Here is an 18,391-nt window from a genome sequence, read left to right as displayed (position 1 = left end):
GCTGAGTCGGAAACCATAAGCTCATCAGTGAAGGTATCTTTGGGAAAGTTCCTAAAGCACCACAGTGGGGGGCGCCTACGTTGTCTTTGTATAAGACGGGAAAACCCACCCAAATAGGGGGCTGTCCTGGAAAAATGGGAGCTCTTGGCCAGTTACAGGCCCGTGCGGGGCATCGAGAGGGGCGCTGGTTATGACCCACTGTCCTTCAACCCCGACCGAGGCCAATCTGCACGGACCCCATCACGCAGCCTCCCGCGTCTACCCTTCACCTGTCAGCCGGTTCAGCCAATGGGAGGCACCACCAAGCGCTGGGAGGCAGGCAGGGGACTGGGCACTTAGACCTCCCCCGTGCCCAGCGTGACAGTGCCACCAGACAGTGGCTGTGCCTCCCTGTGCCCTCAGCTCCCCTCTGGGCAGCCCTGGGCAGTGACCCTCCCTCCCTCCCTCCACCCCTTTGGACCTGCAGAAGCAATGGCTCTATATTAATTTCCTGTGCCTGCTGTAACAAATTGCCACACATGTGATGATTTATTGTCTCATGACGGTTCCGGAGGCCAGAAATCGGAAATCGGGATCGCTGGGTGGAAACTGAACGTCCATCGGGCCACCCGGCCTCCGTAGGCTCTGGGGGAGGATCCGTGCCTTCTCTCTTCCGGCTTCGCGCCTCTGGCTTCTCTCTTCCGGCTTCCGGTGGCCGCGGGCTGTCCTTGGCTCGTGGCTGCTCGGTGCGGTCTTCGCCACGGTCGCCTTGAGATCGCCCTCTGCTCCGTTTCACATCACCTTCTCCCTTCTGTAAGAGCACGTGTGACTGCATTTCGGGTCCACCCGGAAAGTCCTGGATCATCTCCTCTTAATCTTAATCACGCCTACAAAGGCTTTCTTTTTTGTTTGTTTTTTTTTTTTGGCCATGCAAGGTAACCTTAAGTTTCCGGGCTTATGGTGTGCATCTCTAATGGGGTGCCGCTTCCCAACCTGCCATGGATCCCACTGTCACGGGTCCTGGTCCAGGGTCCTGGTATCCTTGGCATCTCCTGACCCTGCCCAGGACTGTGGAGAAGGCCTCTACATCGAAATGTCTTCAAGACCACGGTGACCTTTTCCCCTGCTTGCTAACCTGACCAGCACAGTGTCCTTGCCTTCCTTCCTAGACAGGTAACTCTCCTTTGTCTTCATGTAGACACTGTGGGCCTTCTTTAATTTCCCCTGGGGTCAAAGCCATTTACTTACGCAGAAATATTTACAGACAAACCTATAGCCAGAGGCTAAGTTTTAGCAGGGTTCTGGCGCAAGGAGGCAGGGTTCTGTCTTCCTAATGGAGTGAAATCAGAACTAATCTCCATCCATTGCGACCAGGCCAGATTAGACCCATATCTCTGCTGCTCCTGCAGGCCGGTGGGCAGCGTCCTACTCCTGGAAACTTCCAGCTTGAAATGTCCTCCTTTTTGCCCTGCTCTGCACGGGTTTATACGTGATCCTCTCGCGCCCCCTGCTGGTCGGTCTGTGGAATTGCAGGCAGCCCTTCTGGCTTGGCCGCACGAAGACCCGCCAAGTGAGGATAGATACCTCCCCCGCACTAAGGAAAAGGAAGAAAGGCGGGAAGGGTTGTGGAACACCACCAGCATTTAGCACTGAGACACAAAAACCTAAAACCAGTAAAGAGGAGGCATCAAGCTTGACCCTGACCTGAGTTCTGGGAGCGGCTTCTACACCGTGTGCCGCAGTGAATAGGACACAGGCTCTGATTTCTCACCTCCTACTTCCTGAGTGAGCTTAGTTGAGTCACTTCCCCTGTCTGTGCCTTAGTTTCCTCATCTGTAAAATGGAGTTGATAAATGTACCCACATCACTGGGTTATTGTGAGGTTTACATGAGCCAGTTTAGGGGCACCTGGGTGGCTCAGTCGGTCAAACATCTGACTTCGGCTCAGGTCATGTTCCGTCGGGTTCTGTGCTGACAGCTCGGAGCCTGGAGGCTGCTTCGGATTCTGTCTCTGTATGTCTCTGCCCCTCCCCCACTGCATCTCTCCCTCCAAAATAAATAAAAACATTTTTTTTTTAAAAAAAGCCTTGAAAATGTCCATACGTGCACTTGCATAAAATATTTATCTGGAGCAAGTGTTGGCAAACCGTGGCCCACGAGGCATGTATTGCCCACGGCATGCTTTTGTATGACCTGCAAGCTAAGTATGCTTTTTCTATTTTCGGAGGGTTGACACCTAAGCAGAGGGAACAGAGTGACGGTGCCTTAGAGCCACTAAAGTAAATCGGGGCCAGCAGTTAGCAATCTGGCCCCTTGCCTCGTCATTAACATTTTATTGGAATAAACACGGCCACATTCATTCATTTATGTATTGTCTGTGGCTGCTCACGACGGTAGAACTGAGTGGTTGTGACAGAGACTTTCATGGCTCATGAAGCCCAAATAGTTCGGCCTTTACAGAAAAAGTGTGCCACCTGTTGGCTTAGGAGATCGTTACTAGGAAAGGAAGGAAGGAAGGGAGGGAGGAAGGACGGAAGGAAGGAAAGAAAGAAAGGGAGGCAGACAAGGGTGACTGGCCTGGGATGCTAAGGGCAGGCACCTGGAGGGGGTGGGAGGACCACAGCAGTTCAAGTTCATTCATTTACCACAAACAACTGTTTTTACGCAGTTGGCACCGCCCTCCCGCGTGCGCCCAGCGTCGGGACATCCTTGCGCATGGGGTTCTCAGGACACCAAGTCTGAGATGGAGTTTAGTACAAGCGGGCTCATGAGGGGGTGCTCTTGGGATCCGGGGGGAACCCAGGCAAGGACAGGGAAGGAGCAGGAAGGGCCGGAAGGATGAGCCCGGCTGAACTTCAGTGTCAGAAGAGACCTCGCAGACCTCGCAAAGAATTTTGAAGAGCGGCCAAAACTCCGGGGTTGCCTCTAATTAGGGCAAGGAGGCCGAGACTCTACAACCCCCCACACCAAGCAGTCGGTGGATAGAGGCCAAAACGGTGGGGTAGGACCTGGGGCAAGGCGGCTCTCTGCAGCCGGGGAGAGGCTCTGCAAACAGTCCTTCAGGGGAGGGGGCTGCCATCATCCACCGAGGTGAGCAAAAGCAGACACAGCCCCCGCCCGCTGAGGAGTACCTTCTAGGCCGGGCGAGTGTTAAACCTGTAGGCAAGCAAACGCCTAGGCAGTTACAAGCCGCTGGGGAAGGTGGTGGGTGCACTCAGAGTCAGTGTCGGCCGGGACCGAATGTCGATGGACGTGTCCTCTCAGGCTGAGGCTCAAGGGATGAACTGGCCTCGATCAGGTGAAGAGTTGAAAGAAGAATTCGGGGGGCACCTCGGTGGCTCTGTCGGTTAAGCCTCTGGCTCTTGGTTTGGGCTCAGGTCATGATCTCGTGGTTTCGTGAGTTTGAACCCCACATCAGGCTCTGTGCTGACAGCGTGGAGCCTGCCTGGGATTTTCTCTCTCCCTCTCTTTCTGCCCCACTCATGCTGTCTCTGTCTCTCTCAAAAATAAATAAATAAACGTAAAGAAAAAAAAAAAAAAAAAAAAAAGAAGAGCTCAGGACATGCAAAGGCCCTGAGATGACGTGTTAGTGTCCTTGGTCTCCTGTAATAAATTACCATAAATGGGGGGGGGGCGGTTAGAACAACTGAAATGTATCTTCTCACACTTCTGGAGATTAGAGATCCAAAATGAAGGTGTCAGCAGGGCCGTGGTCTCTCTGAAGTCTTTAGGGGAGGATCCTTCCTCACCTTTTTCACCTTCTGGTGGTTGCTGGTAATTCTCGGCTGGTGGCTGCCTCCCCCAACCCCTGTCTCCCCCATCAGAGTTCTCCCTGTGTGCGTGTGTCTTCATGTGACCTTCTTGTAAGGACACCAAGTCATTGGGGTTACGGCCCACCCTAAATCCAGGATGACCTCATCTCCAGATCCTTAAATTACATCTGTAAAGACCTAATTTTCAAATAAGATCCCACTCACAGGTTCCAAGGGCTTCTAGATATTTTGGGGAGAGATGCAGTTCAACCCATGAGAGGTGAGGACAAGGCATGCATATTTGAGAAGCAGAAAGTGGCCAGTGTGGCTGCAGCTGAGTGGGGAGCAGTGGTCAGTGGTTGGACCTCACAGGCCCTGGAGGCCGGTCAGGAAACGAACTCCCTTCTCAAACCAGCCTTTTGATCCTCTGTATGTGAGACAGGGCATCTGCCCACAGTACAGCTGAAAAAATAAGAAAAGAAAGGACAACGATTCTGGTCTTACCCCCAGATCATCCTGTCTCAGGCCTCCAGGCCAGGTTCAACAGGCACTGGAATTTGGAGGCACCAGAGCCTGGGATAAGACCCCCGTGGGCATATCTTTTTAGAATGGGTTCAGTTTCCCCCCAGCCACAGTCTGTGTGAGGAATGATTTGTGATTTCCATGTGCCTCCAGGTGAATCTTTACGGTTCACCGCCAAGGGCAAGAAGGGCCCCCCACATCTCCAATGTTGGGCTCCCAGCAGGGCCAAGAGGCAGGGGGATGGGGGGGTCCTCAGCTGCCACCGGTCACAGGTGAGCTACCCGATGTCCACACAGGTGTGGCTCACACCTGGTCTCCTGTCTCAAGTTACCATGGCCTCCTGCATCCATGAAGGTTCCTCTGCAGGTTCCTGGGAATAGGGGGCTGCTTTTCTGGGGAAGGGGATTCTGGGGTGATGGGCAGTGAATGGCCAGGGCCACACTGAAACTGTCAGGTGGTGACATACAGGGTAGCGGTCTCCAGCACCTCCCTTGCCGCCCTTACAGGGAATGGCCACAGGTGAGAAGGGGCCAGAGGAGCCCAGCTTGAACCTGACCTTGGTTTCTACCCTGTGATCTTGAGCTAGTGTTTCCTCCTTTGGGGGCCTCAGTTTCCCTGTGTGTCAATGGATAGAAAGGCAGTCGTCCGGGACTCGTGTAACCCTGTACAAACTAAAATCGACTGCCGCTAAGCCTTTGTAAATACCGTCAAATTTTCTAGAAACCCCATGGGTGATTTACAGATGACAAAGGGAAAACCTTTACGGAAGAGGAGCCTGGCAGACGGCCCTTACCCTGCTGACGAGCGTTCCCATCGCCCGCTTTGCGACAGATTGACAGCATAGCCCCAATTCGGTCGTGGGGAAATGCCAGCTGGACCTCCCCTGAGGGACAGTGTATAACATGACTAGCCTGCAGCCTTCGGAACCATCAAGGGAACGACAGGGGAAGAAACACTGGTGAAATCTTGGCAGATTAAAGGAGGCTAAAGAGACGTGACAAGGGATTGCCACGTGTAATCTTGGGCTGAATCACGGACCAGGGGACAAAATGGTGGTTGAGACGCTGGCTGAAATTTGAATACGCGGTGTTAGGAAAAAAAGTACGATATCAATGCTAAACATTCCTGAATTTGATGACTGCACTGTGGTTATGGACTGGATCTGGGGGGAAGAGTCTCAGCGTGAAGGGCCATGATGAATACAACTAGTTTTGTAATAATGATAATATACGGAGAGAGGTAAGTCAAGTGGGCTGAATGTTAATCCTCGGTGAGCCTGGTGGGCACACGTGGGTGTTGACAGCCATTACCCAATTTTATAGAAAAGACAACAGGCTCAGGGATCAGCACTTTGCTGGGGGCCACCTAGCGAGTATGTGGCCAGCCGGGATTCTTAGAAGCCCCAGCCTCAATCAAGTCCCCTGGGGAACCACATCCTAATTCTCAGAACGCTCACTGCACTTGGAATTCCTTGTCTCATGTGGGATTCCCCCATGAGCACAGGGACGGCGCTTGTCTTGTTAACAGCTGTAGCCCCAGTGCCTGCACGGGAGTCACTCAGATATTTGCTGGGCTGCATTAGACTACTAGGTGTCAGGATCCCCAGAAAAGCTGCTGTTGGAAGAAACGGGAACGCTTGGAACGGAAATGAGAACCTCCGCGGGGGAAAAACTGAGGGCATTCAAATAAAGCACGGACTTGAGTTAATAATAATGTATCAATATCTGTTCGATTGTGACAAATGCACCACGCCTACGCGAACGCCCACGCGAACCGCGGGGGAACCCGGGTGCAGGGTGCAGGGGAACTCTTAATATTCTGGCAACTTTTCTGTCAATCTAAAATGACCCTAAAATTAAGAGTTTATTAAATTTTTTTAAGGATATTTTGAAAATTAAAAGGATTTGAGAGGTCGGTATTTATAGATGTGGAATAATTGCTAAGGTGTATTAGAAAGGGCTAAAAGCGAGGTGCTCAAAGGAAAAGGCTCTCTACCCATGTTGCGTCTACATACAGGTCAGCAAACTATGTTCCGGGCCAAATTGGGTCAGCCACCCATTTCTCTATGACCTCACAGCCAAGAATGGTTTTCCCATTTTTAAGTGGTTGGAAAAAAAAAAAAAATCAAAAGACGAGTACCATTTGGGGACCCATGAAACCGATAGGAAATTCAAATGGCAGCGTCCATCAATAAAGTCTTATTGGAACACAGCCACACACACATCCACTGATGTGGCTACTTTCCTGTTGCGACAACCACAAGCTTGGCTGTCCCTGGAGAGACAGATGGATGAGAACTTTGGACAGTGGTTTGCTGTAGGAAGGAGAACAGATTGGATGGGGGAACGGGAGTGATGGTTGCTGGATGTATCCTTAAAAATCTAAGTCATTTACCAAAAGACGTTTTGAGAAGGAAGGTGGGTTTCGCAGGGCCCCTGGGAAGGGGGTTGAGACATCTTAAGTAGAAAGGATCATGCCTGAAGGCATTTGAGGCGTCCGTTGTTATTTTATTGTATAGAAGCCCTTTCCAAAGGTCGGTCTTCTCATGGTGGGGCAGGTTAGTATCAGGCAAGCAGGGGCAGAGAGAGTTCTCTCTTCTGCACCTTGCTTTTTGCCCTAACACACCTTAGCGATTATTCCACATCTATAAATACCGACCTCTCAAATCCCTTTAATTTTCAAAATATCCTTAAAAAAGATTTAATAAACTCTTTATATTAGAATCATGTTTAGATTTACAGAAAAGTTGTGAGACTATTAGAGTTCCTACACACTCTGCACCCAGGTTCCCCTGCGGGTTAGCATCCCCATGGTCCATTTGTCACAATGGAACCAAAATCGATACAGTATTATTAACTAAAGGGCATGCTTTGTTTGGATGTCCTCAGCCTTTCTCTTTCTCTGTCCCAGGATCCCATGTTAACATTTAGTTGTCCTGTCTCCTCAGGCTCCTCCTGGGCGGGACAGTTTCTCAGACTTCTTGACAATTTTGAGGAGTCCTGATCAGGGATTTTTTTTTTTTTTTTTTTTTGGATGTCCCCCACTTGGGGTTTATCTGATGTCTTCTCATAATTAGACTCTTCATGTGGAGGAAATCAAGACTCCAATCTCCTGTCCTCTCTCTATCCTGCCTCTACCAAACCCTTCCAAGTCCTTCCCGCAGCCTTTTTCCCCTGGGAAGGTAACTCCCTCACGATCCAGACACAACTTCCCACAGTCCCCAGTGCACTCATGATGGCAGCTTCGGGTAGAGCCGGCTTAGACCTACCTGATTGTTAATCCTTGAGTGTGATCAGAGAGGCCGGTCTGGTGGGGCCCAGGTGCCCCCAGATTATATTTGCTGGGAGAGAAAAGGAGGCAAGAGACAACCTGGCAAGGAAGGAGAACAGGAAGATTAATAACAACGTTACAACGTGGCTGTTTATTAAATGCACGGGGATATGCAATACAACCCAGGAGCAGTCCCTCCGTCCGGGACATGTGGCGACCATATTTTCCTGGCCCAGCATTGGGACACACAGATTGGCAAAGAGCATTCGATTTCTTTTAATACCTTTGAAAGACCTTCTGATTTGTGAATTTCTTTAGGGAAGGCTACGTTTAGTCGCACATTTTAATAAAGGCAGTTCATGAAAATAATAAAATAAAAGTACATGAAGCCAGGACTGGTGGGGCAACCCACACTTGCCCTCTCATAAAAGGCTAATATCCTGGAGCTGCCTTATAAAGCCTGCTTCAGCCCCTCCTGACCAGGGTCTCTGTGTGCAGAAAACAACCCCCTAATTGTCATTTAATTAAAGAGCATTTTCACGAATATCAATAAATAAAGTGATCCCTTAAATCATCCACTCTAGGCCTGTGAGGGTACATTTTTACATGTGTATGTGTGCTTTCCTCGGAAGGGACTACAAGAGGCGGAGAGGGTGAAATTCGACCTTCCAAGTAACCCTCTACACAAAGCAAATAAATCCTCATCAAGGGGGTTGAATAGTGTCCCCCGAAGAGATACACTCCCATGCCCTGCACCCTGGAACCTACCAATGTGACCTTAGTTGGAAGAGGGTCCTTGCAGATAGAAAGTTAAGGATCTTGACGTGAGGTCATCCTGGATTTGAGATGGGCTCTAAGCCCAGTAAGAGAAAGGAGAGGGGAGTGGATTTGACACAGATGCACAGGGGAGAAGGCATTGTCAACAGGAGGCAGAGACTGGAGGGATGCCGTCACAAGTCACGGGCCACCTGGGGCCACCGGGAGCTGGACCAGGCAAGGAAGGATATTCCCCTAGAGACTACCAGGAGGGTGCAGCCCTGCCCACACCTTGATTTGGGGTCTCCTGCCTCCAGAACTGTGAAGGGATACATTTCTGTTAAGTCACCACGTTTCTGGTAATGTTACAGCACCTGTAGGAAACCAACGAACCTCAAAATCCTAGCTCTTAAGACTACTTAATACTACTTAATATGTCACAGCTCTGTGACTTTGAGCAAGCTGCCTTAATCTGGTTCCCAGCGGACTCGCCCGCAAAACAACATGTTTATTTCCAATGGACACGTTCTAATACTTACAAGTGACGCTCTCATAGATTCATGGTGTCTGGCAGCCTTTCTGAACCTCAGTTTCCTTATCTCTGAATGGGAGGCAAGCATCCCTAATCCTTACCGCCCCCCCCCCCCACTTCTTCGGGCTGTTTTAGGATTCAATAATAAAAGAAAATACAGAAGGGGGCTAACAACGACTTCCGAGTGTTCCCCAGCACTCAAGCGCCCAACCCGCCACACGCAGACCCCAGCCAACCAGCGCCCCCGGGCGCCTGCGGGGCCACCGGTTTCTACGGGCGAAAACAGCCTGCGCATGCGCAGAATGCAAGCGCTCAGGCCCGCCCCTTGAGGGGTGTGACTTCCTTGGGTCGCTCCGGTTCGGCCACGCCTGCTTCCGGAGAGGGCGGGCTTACGTCTGAAACACGTGATCTTGTTCCGGCTCGTCAAAGATGGCGGCCCCCAGAGCGGGAGCGTGAAAGTTGTTGGTGAAAGACGCTGTCCACCTGCGCTGGCATCGCAACCCAGTGGGGACCGTGCGCCATGTCGCGACTGATCGTGAAGAACCTCCCGAATGGGGTGAGTGCGGGGCCTGGACTTGAGAATCTGAAATTGGGAGCAGCCAGTTGGCGGCTAGGAAGGAGGTGGCTGGGGAGAATTGAGGAGCTTCGGCCCTGGGGCAGGACTCAGGACGTATTCGAAACCCAAAAGGGCAGGATCGGTGGCAAATCCCCCATTTGACAGTTGGGAGAGGGGGACAGCGAGCGCTCAAGGTTCCACAGCCGGTCCGAGGGTACCTGACTTCCATCCCGACAACTTTTCCGGCGGAGATGCCAACACCCCACGTGGGCTGAATGCTCTCTTCCACAACCCCTCTGGTCCGATCACGTTTTTTTGTTGACTTGTGACTGGCTCGGACCCTGCACTGGTATTCATCTCCCACTCGGGAAACTGTTGGAGGGGCAAATGGGGAGTATTAGGTTGAGGACCTGCGTTACAATCCTGACTCCCAACTTTAGGGCCAGTGGGCATAATTTAAGGAGACTGAGTGCGTGTGAAGGGCTTTAAACCGTTTATCCAATAAGTAGAGAGGGGTGAGCCAGTCACACTTGTCACTGTTTCAAGAGCCCAGCACAGAACCTGGCACGTGGTAGACATTCAGTAAAAACATGTGGAACGAATAAGTGAAGAAATAGCCGGGAAGTAGGTGGTGTCAGATGCCTGGAGGCAGCGAGCCCCAGGGGTTCATCCTTACCTATTTTGCTGTAACTTTTGTTGGGATGAAGAGCCCCCCCCCCCCCCCCCCACCACTGGTGTGGCTAGTAAGCTCGTTCCCAAGATACAAAATGTGCCCTTTGGATGGGATGAGATGTCTTCTGGACTCTTAACTCTAATTCCTCAGGCGGTTCTCTCCTTAGGAGTGACAACACAAAGCCATTTCGGCTTTATTGTGTGTGTGTGTAACTCCTCCCTCCCCCCCCCCCCCAGCGGTTGTGGGGGACCTATGACAGGATTTTAAGAATTCAAACACTACAAAAAAAAAAATTTTCAAACAGCGCAATGGTGTATGAAATGAGAAGCAAAATCTTTTGCTCCACCCTGCCTCTGTCTTTCTGTCCAGGAGGAATCATCTTCCGTGGTTTGTTTTTAGGACTCCTCATTGGTGTTTCTTCATGTCTAAATAGCGTGCTCTCTCCTCCGTTTCGTGGTCTGTTTACCTCAGTGACTATCTGCTGACCCTCCCCTAAGCAAGATGAGGAATTTTAATCATCTGTTTTTCCCTAACTGTCTGTTATATTATTTTTAATTCTTCCATTGTTTACCCTAAGGAGTAAACCTTCAGAATACATATTGATCCATCCATCTGCTTTAGGCAGTGTCTCTTGGTGCCTCACGGTGATGGATGAGGACTTTAGCATAGCTACCCTCCCAACTTCCGTCTCATTGGGCTTCTTCTCTCGTTGGACTGACTCTCTTACCCTTGCTTGTCTTGTCTGATGAATGAAAGAATTCACGAAAACCAATGGTAGTAGTAGCTGACGTTTTGAGAGCTCCATGCGTCCCAGGCACTGCACCAGTGGCTTTCGGTTAAGTAACTCATTTATTCCTCAGCAGAACCCTACAAGGTAGCTTCCATGATTACGCCCATTTTAAAGGTGAAGCGACCGAACTACAGCAAAGGAGAGTGATGTCCCTGAGGTCGCACACAGCTGGTAATTCAAAGAGCAGGGATTGAATTGAGCAGTCTGCTTCTAGAAATGTGCGTTCCTGACCCCTTCACCATACTGTCTCTCTTTGCACGATAGCATACACTTTTCTTAACTCTTTCCCAACACGTATTTAGTAGTGAGTACTTGTTATGTTGCCGACATTGTAGATAGTGGGAGATAAAATTCAGTCCCCCCTCCTCCCCTCCCTTAGAGCACGAGCAGTCTAGTAGAGGAGATCGGAGCCAAATCACTGTGACATAAGGTCAAGGATCGAAGTAGGACCCCGTGCTGTGTGAGCATAGGCGGCTTGGTTACCTGACCCACCTGAGGAGTCTGGGAGAGGCCTTCTGGGGGAGATGACTGAATTGAGAATGAGGGGTTAGCCGGGGCCTTTTGGGAAGATTGCACCCACAGGAGACGATCAGTAAAACCTCAGAGGTGGGAGTCGGGGAGGGCTTCGAGAAGTTTGGCAAGAGGTGGTACTGCAGGGGTGGGTCAGGCCGGGTTGTGGAGAATCTCGTGTTTTACCTTAGCGGCTTCTCCATGAGCCTTTGGCGTCCGAAAGTCGCCAAGAGGTTTTGGACAGAGGAATGGTGGGGTCAGACTTGCGCGTGGCTCTTCCCAGGTAGTGGGGGTGATGAATTTCACTGCCTTTTATGTACCTGAGCTGAGTCACAGACCTCGAGCCTGTAGACCTTGGGTAGACCATTGGTCCTCCACGAGCTTCGTTTTCTCCTCTCTAAAAACGTGGATAATGATCCCTAACTCATAGGGTGATACGAGATTTTAATGATTACAGAGTTATTAAGAACCTGCCTCAGAAAATGTGTTTTCCCTTCCTACTGGGCTGCCAAGGTCTCCAGTGTTTTTAATTTTAGACCTTGTATTGGCTATTTTGGGGGGCTTTTGGTGTCCCCAGTACTACATACACACAGTTCTCCCAGTCACTGCTTAAAAAACTCACTGTGGGGCGCCTGGGTGGCTCAGTTGGTTAAGCGTCTGACTTCAGCTCAGGTCATGATCTCGCGGTCTGCGGGTTCGAGCTCCGCGTCGGGCTCTGTGCTGACAGCTCAGAGCCTGGAGCCTGCTTCAGATTCTGCCTCCCTCTCTGCCCCTTCCCTGTTCATGCTTTGTCTCTCTCTCTGTCAAAAATAAATAAACATTTAAAAAATAAATAAATAAATAAATAAATAAATAAATAAATAAATAAAATAAAAAACTCACTGAATTGGATGGGTAGCCTGGCTGGAGTGAGGATGGGGGCCAGGAGCCAGTTTCCATACTGTGGGCCCCGTGACCAAATCCTAAGAACATTAATGAATTAGTTTTCTATTGCTATTACAAGAAATTGCCACAAACGAAGTGGTTTAGACAATACACATTGGTAATCTTACAGTTTTGGAGGGCAGAGAACCTTGTTTTTTCTTTTAAATCTTATTATTAGTTAGTTTTGAGAGAGCGGGTGCATGTGGGGGGGAGGCAGAGAAAGAGGAAGAGAGAGGGAGAGAATCCCAAGCAGGCTCCACAACACCAGTGCAGAGCCTGTCGTGAGGCTCGAACCCGTGAACCGTGAGATCATGGCCTGAGCCAAAGTCGGACACCTAACCGGCTGAGCCACCCCGGTGCTGAAATCCTAAAATCAAGGCGTTGGTAGGGCCGCGTTCCTTTTGGAGACTCCCGGGGAGAATCTGTTTCCTTGCCTTTTTTAAGCTTCTCCAGGCTGCCTGCTCTCCTGGGCTTCTGGCCACCTCCTGAATGGTCAAAGCCAACAGCATGGCATCGTGCAGTCTCTCTCTGTCTCCAACATCCCATCACCTTTTCTGGCCCTGACCCTCCTGTCTCGTATAGTGGAACATGGACCTCAGATCCACCCGGATAATCCAGGAGAACTTCCCCATCTCAGGATCCTTAATGTAATCACATCTGTGAAATGCCTTTGCCATCAACAGTCATATACTCACGGGGCCCAGGGATTAGGATGTGGACATCTACCCTCTACCACAATGAGCAAACACATGTAACCTACCACGTTCATTTGTTCACGCATTTATCCTGACAGGTCTTTATCAGGTGTTGGCTGTGGAGTGGCCACAGGGCTGACCTCCCGATGTGTTCGCTCTCCTTATCCTAACAGGGAATCCCAGGGCCTCGGGGTTTCCAGCCCGGTTTTACCCCCTTGGCTCTGAGGACTCCCCTGCTCCTCCCTCACTGCGCCCCTTCCGTCCCAGATGAAGGAGGAGCGTTTCAGGCAGCTGTTTGCCTCCTTTGGCGCCCTGACCGACTGCAGCCTGAAGTTCACCAAAGACGGCAAGTTCCGTAAGTTTGGCTTCATCGGCTTCAAGTCGGAGGAAGAGGCCCGATCGGCACTGAACCATTTCAACAGGAGTTTTATCGACACATCCCGGATCGTGGTGAGTCCACTTCTGCCTGCCCGTCGAACCTGACCCCACTTGACCTTCCCCTCTCCGCTCCTGTCCGGAGCCTGGCTGCTTCCGGACCATGCTGCCCTGGTCCACCTCACCGGTGCTCAAACTTCCTGCGTACGATTCCCCTGGAGAGCTTTCTCCGCAGTTTCCCACTCAGCGTGGGGGCAGGGTGGGACTCAGCGTGGGGGCGGGGAGCGCCCACCCGATGCTGGGGGTTGAGAGAAACATCGTGCCCCTGGCCCCATCCTCATGGGTGAATAGGCCGCTTTCGGTCCGTGTTGTCAGCGCTGTGACGGGGAAGCGCCAGGGGGCCCGGGTCCTGGCCTGGGAAGGGGTCAGGAGAGCTTCCTGGAGGAGGAGGTCCTGCCCGTGTCACTCACGTACATCTAATGAGTTGGTAAAACATCCTTAACGCTCTGGTGAGAAGAGAAAACCAGATGTTGGACAAGTGTGTATGATGCGATCCCTTTCAGACAATTCGTATTTTTTAGTCTACAAGTGTGTGATGTGAAGAGAGCCACGTGGAAGGATTTTTACCAAAACGTTAATTTTTCCCTCCGGGTGATAAGGGTTAGGGTAAAAACGGGTTTTTGTTTGTTTGTTTGTTTTTCCCACTTGTACTTTCTTCTGTTGGTTTAAGTTTCATACATTGAACACATGTCATTGCTACAGAAACAGCAGAACTATTTTGAAAATCCCTACAAAGGGGTGTGGCAGGATGGTAGCCTGTCCCCAGGGGGCAGAGGTGGCCGCCTGGCACTCCTGAGTGTGGCAGAAAGCGTGGCTCTCAGCTCAGGCTGGACACCAAGCACTTCCGGGCTTCCGAGCGGTCGCCCCCCTGTCTCGTCACCCCAGAGCTGTCCTCTGGGGCCGGCTGAGCTTGCCCCACGGTAATGACAGTGATCCGGGAGGCCGCTAGCTTAGCCTCGACCCCCTGCGTCAGCCACCCTGGGGGCTGGATGGCTAAGAACTCGGGCTCCAGAGCCGACCCCCTGCGCAATTAAAAATCCGTGCAGAACTTTCAACTCCCCCCAAATCTAACTACTAATAGCCTACTGTTGACCAGGAGCCCTACTGATAACAGTTAACATGTATTTTGCATGTTATATGTGTTCTGTGCTGTAATCTTACGATAAAATAAGCTAAAAAAACCCAAACAAACACATTAAGGAAATCATGAGAGAAAAGACATTCACGATGCTGTACTGTATTTAGCAAAAAAAAAAAAAAAAAAAAAAAATCTGCATACAAGCGGACCCGCACGGTTCCAACTCGTATCATCCCAGGGACATCTGTAGTCCCTGCGGGCTTTGCCCATCCTCGCTAAAGTCACCACGGTCACTGCGCTTACCCGCAAGTTCCACGTGCCAGGCAGTCTGAGCCCTCTGCAGGTGGGAGCGACCCCCACCCCCCCCCACTTTGAACATCGGAAAGGTTAAGTGGCTGCGACCTTCGACCTGGGTGATCGGGACAGGAGTGGAGACAGGAACTCGGGGGTTGTGGTTCAAGGGTCGGTTGTGATTTGCTTCAGCCGACTCAGCCAGCAAGTGACAGCCACCTTTGTAAAAAGGCCCGGCTCCCCAGGTGCCGAAGGGGAGCGCCCGTGCTGGGCGGGTGGCAGTGTCCCCATCACCCTCTCTCTCCCACGCAGGTGGAGTTCTGCAAGTCGTTTGGGGACCCGACAAAGCCCCGGGCCTGGAGCAAGCATGCCCAGAAAACAAGCCAGTCTAAGAATCCCTCAAAAGGCCAAGACTCCGTCTCGACGGAACCTAAGAAAGTGCGTAGAGGGTCACTCCCACCCGCATCCCCGGTGTCAGCAAGGTGGTGGCCCCTGCATGGGCTGGGCGGTGGGAGCGGGAATGGCCAGACACCCCCCCTCGGGTGCTTCCTGAAGGCGGGTGCTCCCCGGGCAATGCGTTCTGTCCCCCCTTCCCCCTCATCTGTGACCCTCACCGTCTGCGACTTCTGTTTGCAGGATGACAAGACGAAAAAGGTAGCGGGTGAGCTGGAGAAGGTGAGTGTGTCCCGTTGGCCGAGAGCGTGGGTGCCCTGGGTGGTGCTGGGCGGGCTGCGGCAGGCTCAGAGGGGGTGAGGCAGCCTGGCAGGCAGAGGTGGGCCTCGTCTTCCTTGCCATGGTTCTGTGGCTCCATAGTCCTCTAGTCTGGTGAAGGGTACCACCAACTGCCCCCAGGGTCCTCAGGAGGCCAGGGACGTGAGCTCGGCGGATGCCCTCATCCTCCGGGGAGGCAGGCGGGTGCGCCCTAGCTGAGCCTTCTCTGCCTGTCCCCCTTTGTCCCCGGCCCCGGTGCCACCAGCTGAAGAAAGACGCCGAGTTCCGGGAGTTCCTGTCGGTTCATCAGAAGCGGACGCAGACAGCCACTTGGGCGAACGATGCCCTGGACGCCGAGCCCTCGAAAGGGAAGGGCAGGACTGCCAGTGACTACCTGAACTTCGACTCCGACTCGGGGCAGGAGAGTGACGAGGAGGGGCCTGGGGGGGACCCGGAAGGTAAGGGCATCCGCGTGCACCCTCCCTGCCGGAGCGCGTGCCCCTGCGTGTGTCCAGACCAGCAGGGGTGTGACCTTGGGCCCCTCAGTGCCAGACACAGGAGACGACTGTGAGAGACGCTGTCCTCAAGTGGGGGTGGTTATCCCACCCAAGATGCTCTGACCCGGCCTGGTCACAGTCAGTCAAATATTTATGGGGCACCCGCTGAATGCCGGGCATTCAGGACATAGCAGTGAGCAAAAGACAGAAGAATCCTGCTCGCATGGAGCCCCCATTCCAGTGGTGGGGAGAGAAACCACGGGAGATGAAGTTCAGTGTTGACGACGTGCCTAAAGACGGGTGCCACAGGGAGAAAGCAGGAAAGGGGGGAGGAGAGCTCCCGGGGAAGGCCTGTTGAGGAGGGGACCGTAGAGCGGAGGCCTGAAGGCGGTGAGGGAGAGCACCTCTGTCCTCAGCAGGGGCCCACGGCCACGTCGGGGCGGGGGGGCGGGGGGATGCGAGCGGGAGCAGTCGCCATCCAGAGTGGCAGTTGCTGTGGTTGCGGGTCGGGCGTCGATTTTGCATTGAGGCGGGAGAATGACTTCCCTGTGAATTTCAGGCCTGGTAAAGCTTCTGGCAACACTAGAGTCCAGACGACTCGCTGGGAGCTGCTGGGATAGAGCGGGGGAGGCGCGGGAAGGGGGTGGCTGGCAGAGGGAGGAGCGTGGCCAGGGCACAGGGCAGAGGGAAGTGCAGAAGCTCGAGGGGACCCCGCGTGGTTTGGGGTGGCTGCCGGGGAGAAGCCGGGCAGCTCACGTGGGCCCGAGGAAGAGGGTGGGTGTCCCGGGAGCATCTGGAGGCCACTCCAGGAGTGACGGTCCTGTCCGTGCTCTCAGAAGACTCCCGCAGGCCGCAGTCGAAAGAGCAGACTGACGAGGGCAGGGCCGGCCCGGGGAGTCGCGTGGCTCTCGACCAGCCGTGGCCCGTGAGATACCAGAACTCCCCGCGGTTCGCCCCGGTTAACGTCACGTGTCAGAGGACCCACCGGGGCTGCCCCCAGTGGCCCTCTGCTGCCCCGGCCCCTGCTCCGCTCACTGCCCCCCCTGCTTTTTGCAGAGGAGGGTGGCCGCGAACCCAGGGCAGCCGTGCAGCAGGAACTGTCCGACATGGACTACCTGAAATCCAAGATGGTCACGTCCGAGTCGCTGTCATCCTCGGAGGAGGAGGGGAGCGAAGACGAAGCTGTCAGCTGTGCGGACGGGAGCGAGGCCGTCCGGCAAGACGGAGGGGGGCGCGCGGCTGGCCCGGAGCAGGACGCGCCGTCCAGGGACAAGAGGCCGGGGGCGGCCGGCGCTGAGGTGTGTGCGTGAGGACGTGCGCGGGCACTCGGGAGGCAGAGGGAGGACGGGGAGGGGACGTGTGCCCTCGTCCTCGCCCGTGCTCGCTGCGGCCCCTTTGCTGGCGGCGGGTATCATAAAGGAAAGACCGCTCTGCGGCTCAGCCCTGCCGCTTGCTCACCGTGGGACCTAGAGCAAGCACTTCTCCCTGCCCCGAGTTTATTTTCTGTGGCAACGTGGAGAGGCCACCTGCCTTCCGGACCTGAGGGGTGTTAATGAGCTGGTTGAGAGGTAGGAGCAGGTGGTACTTTGTTTCGTAGCAGGATAGGCGGGTGTGAGCCCACAGTCGGCAATACTGATGGGATTAATTGAGTGCTTACTACATGCTGGGTACAACGCGCGCTTTGTCGTCTGTCGCGGACTCTTAGGACAGCCTTCTGGGGAGCAGGGGCGTGCAGGGATTCCTGTCCCATTTTGTAGGTGAGGAAACCGAGGCCCAGAGGAGGGAAGCGACTTGGCCAAGGTCATGGCTGGGAAGTCGTGGGGTCACAACTGCTGGGCTGCTGGGCTCTGAAGTCTACATTATAAACGTGGGTGCGACCTTCAGGGACGGCCGCCTTGTCCCCCACCAGGGCGTTCTCTCTGCTTAGGGACCCGGTGGGTCGTGTTTGGGCCCCATGCCCTCACCTCCCTATACCCCAGCCAGCTCCCTTCAAGGTGCCACGTGTCCTCTCTCTTTTTCTTTCTTCATCCTTCTCCGTCCTTCATTTTTGGCCCCTTCCGATTGCACATTCCATCCTTTTCTCCTAAAAATGTATATTCCGGACTAATGTCGAGTTCCTAGAGCTGTGGGTTCAGATCTCAGCCCCGACACAGAGTAGCCGTGGGACCCGGGGTGAGGGTGCTTCTCCTCGTCTGAGATGACACTCAGCATAGCAATGGCCTCTGTGTCTGGTTTTCCAAACCCCTGTGCCGGGGCACCTGCTGGCCCTGGAAGTTTCAGAGATCAGGAAGATCCCCCTGGCAGCGTGGCACCCGCAGTGGGGTCCGGTCCGTCATCACATACTTCTGTTTCTGCAGTGAAACCACAAAGGACCACTCCTGCCCTCAGGGTAAGGGTCGCCTGTAGGTTGCCTCGCATCA

The 18,391-nt window shown here is 53.3% G+C and overlaps 1 protein-coding gene and 1 long non-coding RNA gene across 5 annotated transcripts in view; one reads left to right on the top strand and one right to left on the bottom strand.

Moving 5' to 3' along the window:
- Positions 1–458: 458 nt before the first annotated feature.
- Positions 459–9,072, bottom strand: LOC125149670 (uncharacterized). The gene is made up of 3 exons (XR_007146003.1): positions 8,819–9,072; positions 7,522–7,622; positions 459–790 (listed from the first exon to the last, which is right to left on the bottom strand). It is a non-coding gene; the product is annotated as an uncharacterized LOC125149670 (long non-coding RNA).
- Positions 9,073–9,228: 156 nt separating this feature from the next.
- Positions 9,229–18,391, top strand: part of RBM19 (RNA binding motif protein 19) — a 142,335-nt gene continuing 133,172 nt past the window's right edge. For all 4 annotated transcript variants that reach the window (XM_047827917.1, XM_047827916.1, XM_047827918.1 and 1 more), the window contains exons 1-6: positions 9,229–9,367; positions 13,227–13,409; positions 15,076–15,201; positions 15,400–15,438; positions 15,740–15,932; positions 17,028–17,269. In XM_047827917.1, coding sequence (XP_047683873.1) covers positions 9,332–9,367; positions 13,227–13,409; positions 15,076–15,201; positions 15,400–15,438; positions 15,740–15,932; positions 17,028–17,269 — 819 coding nt within the window. In that variant the 5' untranslated portion in view covers positions 9,229–9,331. The remainder of the gene's footprint in view (positions 9,368–13,226; positions 13,410–15,075; positions 15,202–15,399; positions 15,439–15,739; positions 15,933–17,027; positions 17,270–18,391) is intronic.

The sequence above is a fragment of the Prionailurus viverrinus genome, chromosome D3 (genome assembly GCF_022837055.1).
Source record: "Prionailurus viverrinus isolate Anna chromosome D3, UM_Priviv_1.0, whole genome shotgun sequence".
Lineage (NCBI taxonomy): Eukaryota > Metazoa > Chordata > Mammalia > Carnivora > Felidae > Prionailurus > Prionailurus viverrinus.
The sequence above is the reverse complement of the archived record's forward strand: the minus strand, read 5'-3'. Positions and strand labels throughout refer to the sequence as shown.